Source organism: Sminthopsis crassicaudata, chromosome 6 (assembly GCF_048593235.1).
Source record: "Sminthopsis crassicaudata isolate SCR6 chromosome 6, ASM4859323v1, whole genome shotgun sequence".
In the NCBI taxonomy this organism is placed as follows: domain Eukaryota; kingdom Metazoa; phylum Chordata; class Mammalia; order Dasyuromorphia; family Dasyuridae; genus Sminthopsis; species Sminthopsis crassicaudata.
This window is the reverse complement of record NC_133622.1, coordinates 208,895,269-208,903,463: the sequence shown is the minus strand read 5'-3', so window position 1 is coordinate 208,903,463 and position 8,195 is coordinate 208,895,269. Positions and strand designations below refer to the sequence as shown.

Sequence of the window (8,195 nt, the reverse complement as noted above, 5' to 3'; positions counted from 1 at the left end):
AAAGGCAAAGTCCTCTTTTTTTATATTTCTAAACTCCCTGACCAGCAAAAAAAAAATAAGGGGTTTTAAAGGGTAGTGGATGGTATAAATGGTAGTTGTGAAATGGAGGGTCGGCACTATAAGTTTACCATTCTAGTTAAGTTTTCTAAAAACAGTTATGGGCATAGCCTAGGAAATAGTATAAATTCTCCCTTCCCCTTCCCACCCCATCTCCCCAAAAATCTTGAGCTACTCTGAGGCTTGGAAAGTGATATTTCTCTCCATTTGTCACATCTCTCTTTGCCATTTGCTGCTTTATGTGTTAAATTTTCAAGAGAAAATCTGCTTTGTCCATCATTTGAGAAGGTCTTCAGACAGTGAAGTCAATCAGCTAATTCTGACTAATGTGGTAGGTTAAGGAACTGAAGTAGTTGGGAAAGGTTACATAGAAGGGTTTGGTGCCTTTACCTGGACCTTAAAGGAGGGACAGGATTTGGAAACACATTGGGAGAAGGCATTTTGGTGGTGGAAACAGCACTGGAAGTGGGGATGTCCCTGTTACTGGGAGCAGCTAAAGATTCTAAGCTGCTGAAAGTTGTATGTTCCGAAGCCCTAGAAGTTAAGGTTTGGTAGCTAGAGTAAGTTATGTAAGGCTTTGAAGGCTACAGGGTTTCAACTGAAGGTGGGATTGTGAACTGTTGATTTAAAAACGTGTTTTTGAAAAGAGTGATATGAGAAGATTTGTAACAATAGTGTTCACAGTCATTTGGGAGAGAAACTAGAGGTAGCCTCGTTGACTGCTATTAGGATTGTTTCTTGGAAGTCAACCTAATCGTCATTATTCAGAGAATAAAATGTAAGATTAAGGTGTCAGAACTAAAGAACAACATATTACCTAACCCTGAACTGGAAGATGAACTAGAGGTCCCCAGGATTCCATGACCTCTGAGGGCTGGAGATCCGTTGAAGGTCGTTGGGAGTTATAACTAAGATGGACACTTCCGCCGAATTTAAAAATGATCAGTTATTAATCATCAAGGTATGAAGGATTAACCACCTTGAAATAATGTTCCCAATCCCTTGACCATCCCTTGATTATCCTCCCAAGTCTTTATCCCAAACCCAATGCTTAAATAACCAATTTTCCAGCTACCTCTCAAATCTTCCCAGCTCCCCAAATCATTCTCCTGGCTGATTCTTCTAAATTATACAAATCCCCTTCTATTATCTCCCAAGTCACTCCCCCTGGTCTGACTTGATGTTTTCCATCTCTCACTGAACCCTTTGTCCCCACAGAAGATTGGAAATAAGTATCCAGTATCTGTGATAATCTTGGCGGTCGTTATATGGGTACATAGTGTCTGCTACAATGAAATGAAGGGTATGTACCTGTGCACCACTCCCAACCCCAGTTCTCCTATAACCAATATCCCGTACACGATTGCCCTTTTATATTTACATCCCGTGAATTCCCCAGACCAATGGACACTAACTCGGGGCTTAACCTGGGATTCACAGTCTCCCAAGAGGGTCTATGAACTAGGACAGGGGGAAAAAAGTCATTTTCACCAACTTCTGACTGAATTTTAGGATTTAAAAATATTATTCTAAGAAGACATCCTGTGGCTTCACCTGACTGCCAAAGTGGTCATCAACACATGTACACACAAAATATACCCTATAAATTTCAGGTCCCAGGTATCTGTTGACATTCAGCCTCCCTCAGTCAATCATCTAGTCAGCAAGAACCCTTAATATGCCAAATACTGCTCAGTGATAAAAATAAAAGTGAAATGGCTACTGCCTTGTATAGGAATCTGAATTTTTACAGGGAGATACAAAGTATACACTTACAAGTAAGTAATAAATACACAAAAATGAATATATAATAAACACAAACACTGATTCCATAGACATTCTACCCCCATGGAGACTTGAGCCCCATGGACACTATATCCTACTTAACTTTCTAAGTTCTTGGGAACTCAAATTTCAGGAAGCACAAACACTGCCTCCATTCAAACTCTGGTCCCAGGAACATGGAGAAATCATGGAGTTTGAAACCTGTGTATATACAACCTGACTCTAGACATTCTGTCCTTACACACTCTCAACCCATAAACACTCGGCCTTCTATATTCTTGAGGCTCTTGGATACTTCCAGGAGATTCACAACTAGGATTCACTTCTGGAAGATTCACAAGCCCACTCTCTGGGAGGAGGAGTCAGAGTCATTCCAATTTCCACTCTGTGCTGGCTGGAGACATTCGAACAAGAGCTCTTGGGAACCAAGGAGAGAAATAAGCCTCTAAGAAAGCTAATCGGGCCGGGGAAAAGATTCAGGATTTTGAAGGACACAATAAAGGATCTGGACTTTAACTCCTGGCTGCATTTGGGGTGATGATTGAAAAACTGAACAGCCAAGGCTGCCTCCAGAAGCTCCCCAAGAAATCTGCTCCCAGAGAATGATTATAATTTAGAGAACATTACATTTAGGTAAAGAAGCTTGAGCCTGTAATTTCATTAGAATAACAACCTATCAGAGGAAGGGACCATTTCTACCAGTGAGGGCCAGCAAGTTCTCTAGATCACTGAGAGGCTAAATCAGGTCCCCAGGGTCCCAGATTCAGACTCATGTTTTCCTAGTGGCAAGGACAGCTCTCCAACTGCCTGTCAACTCTAGTGGGTTCACTAGTCCATCAAAAGCAAGATCATGAATTCTCTCTCTGATAAGTTTTGATCATAAATACATCCTAGGATCAAGCTTTAATGTTATGAACTGGACAAACACCAGTTAAACATTTCCATACATGATGAACAGAAAAAGATTATATAGAAAATTTGTATCATAATGGGCTTAAAATATATAATGTATTTTTATACATATTCAATCTGATGTGGTTGTATCACTATTGTTCTGCTTGTTTGTATCCCCTTCTGAACTCCTGCTTTTTTTCTGTGCATTTCAGACATTTTACTGATGTATTTTTTATATCTATCACAATCTTTTTTCCCTTGTAACAAATATATTTAAGCAAAAAATTAACATATAATTCTGTATGTTCCATTATTCTGCTTCTACAGACCATCCACTTTCTACCAGGATTTGGGTAGTATGCTTTCATCATCAGTTTTACACAAATATAATTGGTCATTGTATAGATTGCAGTTTTTTCGAGTTGATGAACATCAATATCATATACAACATTGTAGTTGTAGGAATTAAACCGATTGTATTCACCTCAAATTACATCACCAGTTAATTCTATAATAGAATCCTTTGGTAATTTGATTGATATGGCATCAAATCTGTAAATTCATTATCGAATGTTATCATTTTTATTATGATAATTTCTCTCTTTTTTAGATCTGATGTTATTTCTGCAAAAAAAGTGAAGATCTTGTAATTATGTTATTATAATTCCTGTGTATTGTCTTCTTTGATAAACTACCAGATTTTAATAACATTCTTTAGTTATTTTAAATGGAATTTCTTTTTCTCTCTCTTCCTTCTCAGATTTATATACGGAAAGTGTGAAAATTTTTGTGGACTTGTTTTATATTCTAATAATTTATCAAAGTTGTTAGCAGTTTTATTTAACTTTTTAAAGTTAATTTTTTTAGGTTAAAGTTTTTTTAAGTAAATCATCATATCTGCAAATCCTGTCCCTCCTCAAAAAAGAAAATCATTTTTAGATCCTCTTTGTTTATTCCCTCAGTTTCTTTTTCTTAACTTAACTGCTATACCTCGTATTTCTATAATTATATCATATAGTGGTAATCATGCACATCCTTACTCTAGCATTTTCCCATTTTAGATAATAATAGTATTTCTTAGTATTAATATGTTGATATAGATAAGGAACAGCTCATTTATTTCTATGCTTTATTTTTTTTAACAAATGGATTATTGTATTTTAAAGAACTTTTTTGCATCTATTTATAAAATATATTTATAAAAGAACCATACTGCTCCCCTTCTTACTTGAGGAAAGAGCTCAAAAAAATGCTATCCTAAAAATTGTCTGCTTCCTGCAATGCTGGCCTGCTTACTATGGTAGGCAGGGATGCCCGTCTGCAGGCAAAACACACGCACAAATTTTGCAAAGGTGATTCTACTCCCAAGATAGAGAATAGGGCAGCTATCACATCCAAAAGACAGCTGGATACACGAGTAGGATTTTTGTGGGGGAGTGAAGGGGGGGAGTACCATGAAGTTTGTGTAGGTTTTATGACCTTAAGTCAACAAGCTTTTTTACACCTACCAAAAGGAGTGAATGGCAGGCTCAGAACAATGCGATTGCCACTTGCAGGAAAGTACCATGCTACAGCATACTCCCACCATGACAAACCCTGCAGAAGTCAAAGAAAAATTTTATGAAAACCTGGAAACTCATCATCAGTGTGTCAACAGAGGAAAAGGTGATAATTTGGGGTACTTGAATGCAAGAGTAGGCATAGGCTGTCAGACATGGCAGGGAGACCATGAGTGGAATGGAATCCAAAACAGTAATAGTTACTTACTACGAATGACTTGTGTATCCCATCACCTCATCACCAGTACTATCTTCCATCCATCTAAACAAAATAAACCTCATGGGTACATCCTCACAGCAAATAGTGTCATTTAATAGACTATGTCATAGTAAGGAGAGACAGGATGTGAGAGTGTTGCTAGACTGATTATAGACTTATTTTCTCTAAGCTAAATATTTGCATTCAACAGAAGCAATAGCCTCAATACAAAATGACTACCAGAAGACAATGTCAACCGATCAGAGTACCTCTTCTTGGTGAACAGTTGGGAGGGAAAACTGAAGTTAGCAACAGTGGAACGGAAAAGACATGGATAGCTTTCAGAGGTTTAATATGCAATATCACATTTATTCATCTGGACCAGAACACTCATGAACATCAGTATTGATTGGATAAAAATTATAGGGAAATTCAGAATTTGTTGAATGAAGAATGACTTCACAGGGCTTACCAAAAGGATATTTTCATCTGTCTCTAAGAAGGCAGTTTTCTGTAGATTTATAAAAAAAAAAAAATTATCTGATTGTTGAGTCCCTTGTGCATTCACAAGTTTTTTTTCCACAAATTCCATTATTATTTCTCATTGAAACCATTCTTTTGTGTCTTCAGAAATACACTCTTGACCATCTCTTATGCCTATTGGACTGACTTTCCCTAAAGTTTTACTTTATAACATCCCAGCTACATTTATTATAAATCTTTTGAAATCTACTTTTCCAAAATCTAAGTAGGGCATGGGAGACTCTCCTCCAATATCAACTCTTAAGATAGAATGGTTTCCTGCCCTCCGGGGTTTTCATAATTCTTAACATTACTTCCATTTTCTACTGTTACTGTTTCTACAATTTAATGGATTTTATGCTGTATTGATTTTTACATTTGAGTCTCCATGCTTAATGCTACCTCTTTATGTCTTTATGAATTGAGCTCAGGAATTTATGTTTTAAGTTATAATTATTGGGGGGAAAACTTTTCTCTACCATTCCTTCAGCTCCTGGGAAAATATCAAGACAATCTAGTATTATCATTGTCCAGAAGCTAGCTCTAAGAGATAGTTTGTTCCTTAATTATTCTTGTAATCTCCTTAACTACCCTTTCTAGGTATTAGGGAGTCTGCTAACTCACATCAATGAACTAGCGCTTCACTATTCAGATGGATCCCATAAATCAATCAGCATTCCTTAATGATAAAGGGGAGTGGTTAGTAGTCCCATGTGGGTACTAGCCCACTTGACTTGATGTAACCCATAATGTCCCCATCCCCACGATGTCTCTGCTGTAACTAATCTCATTGTCCTCCCTCCTACCCAACTCTGTTCTTTGTCTTTTGTTTTTAAAAACTAAAAAGGCTGCTTGTCTCCATAGCAAGGCCTTTATTTGCTCGGGAAGTTAAGAACCTGCTTATTGAAAATTTTGTATTTTGTCAGTAAATTAAATGTATTCAGATCTTTGGGCCTTATTTTTTACCTTGATTTCAATCATAACCCCACCTAGTAACCAGGTCTTCTCTTTTTTTGTGATAATAAATTATAGATAGAATTTCCCCTTGCTGGCTTCTCCATATTGGATAAAATTTTCACTATGCAAATCAAGAGGTGATTAGCTGCACTGCTTTTGACAGAAAATTCCAGTAACTGGATAATTAAAACCTCCCATCACTATTATAATATTCCTTTCTCTTCAGCATTATACTTTTACATTCTCCATCATGTTGATATCTTCCTTCTACCTCACATCTCCTCCCCCCAATAATAACTCTATTCTCCTTCCTTTAGGAAGAATATATTCCCTTACAACTTACGAGTGTGAAGAAGTGTTCCCTTGAGCCCCTTTTTCCTCTAGGAAAAAAAGCAGCTTGCAGTAGAAATGGGCATTGGGCACATAGAAGCACTTTATAAATGCTTGTTACAAAATGTTTTATAAATGCTTGACTTGACCTTCTCCTGATTCAACATAAGTCCTTCTTTGTTCTCCCAAGCTGGTTCCCCTCAGTCCTTTTTCCTTCTGAAGCTGAGGAAAGGTAAGGGAGGTATTTTGGGCAGAGCCTCTGAATCCTGGAGGGTTCTTAACCTAAAGCCATGTCCCAGGCAGAAGCATACTTTCAGTCCCACTACACCCCAACACAAACACAAATACACTTTCTACCTGCGGACAGAGGACAGAGCGTTTCAGCAGCATCTCCACAGCAGGAGAGAGAGGGTTTCCTCAGTGGGCCCCAGAAAGAAGTCTTGAGAGTTGGCTTGATTCCTGATGGGGAAGCATGGAGATTGATAGAAGAGGGATCCTGAGACATCTCTATTACCTAAAATCCAAGCGTCTCTGCTTCGAGAGAAATTTCAAGGGACAGAGAAGCATCCTGTTTCCTTTCCAGAATCATTCTTGCTTTAAATTTTATAGTAGTCATGAGACAAAGACAAAGTGAGATAAAAATAAGAACTATAAAATTGAGGGTTTTCATCCAACAGGTAAATAGGAATGTTATAAGGCATATCCTTGGAAAGTAAGCTTTCCTGAAAAGCCAAGAATGGGATCCAGGTTTAACAAAAACTAGGAAGTACTTTAATTATCAAAGGGATGTTTCCCTAATTTTAGTTTCAGAAAATCCCTGTATCTCCCTTAACTGAATTATTTTTAAGTGGAAGATTGATTAGTTCATTCATTCAAGTGATATGAAGGATCTTGGACCAAGACAATGAAATAATGTTATCTAATGCTAGAATCTATTCTAAATTAAATAGATATTTAAAAGGGATTTTTAAAAGTCTTTTATAGACTTCCACACACTCTCTTACCTCACAGACAATGACTATGGCTCTTGATGTTAAACACATAATGACTCCATGGACAAAACTCCACACAATAAAATCCAAAACCTTTCTAAACCTCATTGCATTGCTCCTTTAGGTCAACGTTTCTTAAACTGTGGTTCTCTCTCTTTTTTTTTTTTAATTAATTTTATAATTATAAATTTTTTTGACAGTACATATGCATGAGTAATTTTTTATAACATTATCCCTTAGTATTCATTTTTCCAAATTTAACTCTCCTTCCTTCTACTCCCTCCCCTAGATGACAGGCAATCCCATACATTTTACATGTGTTACAATATAACCTAGATACAATATATGTGTGTAAATCCAATGTTCTTGTTGCACGTTAAGAATTGGATTCCGAAGGTCTAAGTAACCTGGGTAGAAAGACAGTAGTGCAAACATAGACTGTGGTTCTCAATCCCATATAGGGTGGTATTGAAAAATTAGGATTTATTATCAGTAAATGGTTGATTTTTTTTTAAAAATAGTTTTATAGTGCTTTGTACCCAGGAGCATGTATCTTGGGAGAAAAATTTTCACAAGTGGAAAAAGTGTTAAAAAGCCCTGCATTAGGCTGCCTCTCATTAGCCTTCTCTCTTACCTCCAGTCACCTCCCTCACTGGGATTGGGTAACAACCTCAGCCTTCTCAGAGTATCTGGTTCCATATCTTACTTCTTTCCACTTAGACCGCTTCATCAATGAAAATTACCTGCAACAAATTTTCGAAGGTATTGTGGTCATCCTGGCTTTTAGTGGCGCTACCTTCACAGACTCCTGGCTTGGAAAATTCAAGTAAGGAACACATTTTCTTCTTTTCCCAGCACAGGTGAGGGGAAGGGATCTAGAGTTAGTCTCCTGAGGAAGAC

General features: G+C 37.2%; 1 protein-coding gene across 2 annotated transcripts in view; it reads left to right on the top strand.

The window, feature by feature from the left end:
• Positions 1-747: 747 nt before the first annotated feature.
• LOC141547123 (solute carrier family 15 member 2-like) overlaps positions 748-8,195 on the top strand; it is a 43,854-nt gene continuing 36,406 nt past the window's right edge. For both annotated transcript variants that reach the window (XM_074275507.1, XM_074275506.1), the window contains exons 1-3: positions 748-1,018; positions 1,276-1,360; positions 8,016-8,121. In XM_074275507.1, coding sequence (XP_074131608.1) covers positions 971-1,018; positions 1,276-1,360; positions 8,016-8,121 — 239 coding nt within the window. In that variant the 5' untranslated portion in view covers positions 748-970. The remainder of the gene's footprint in view (positions 1,019-1,275; positions 1,361-8,015; positions 8,122-8,195) is intronic.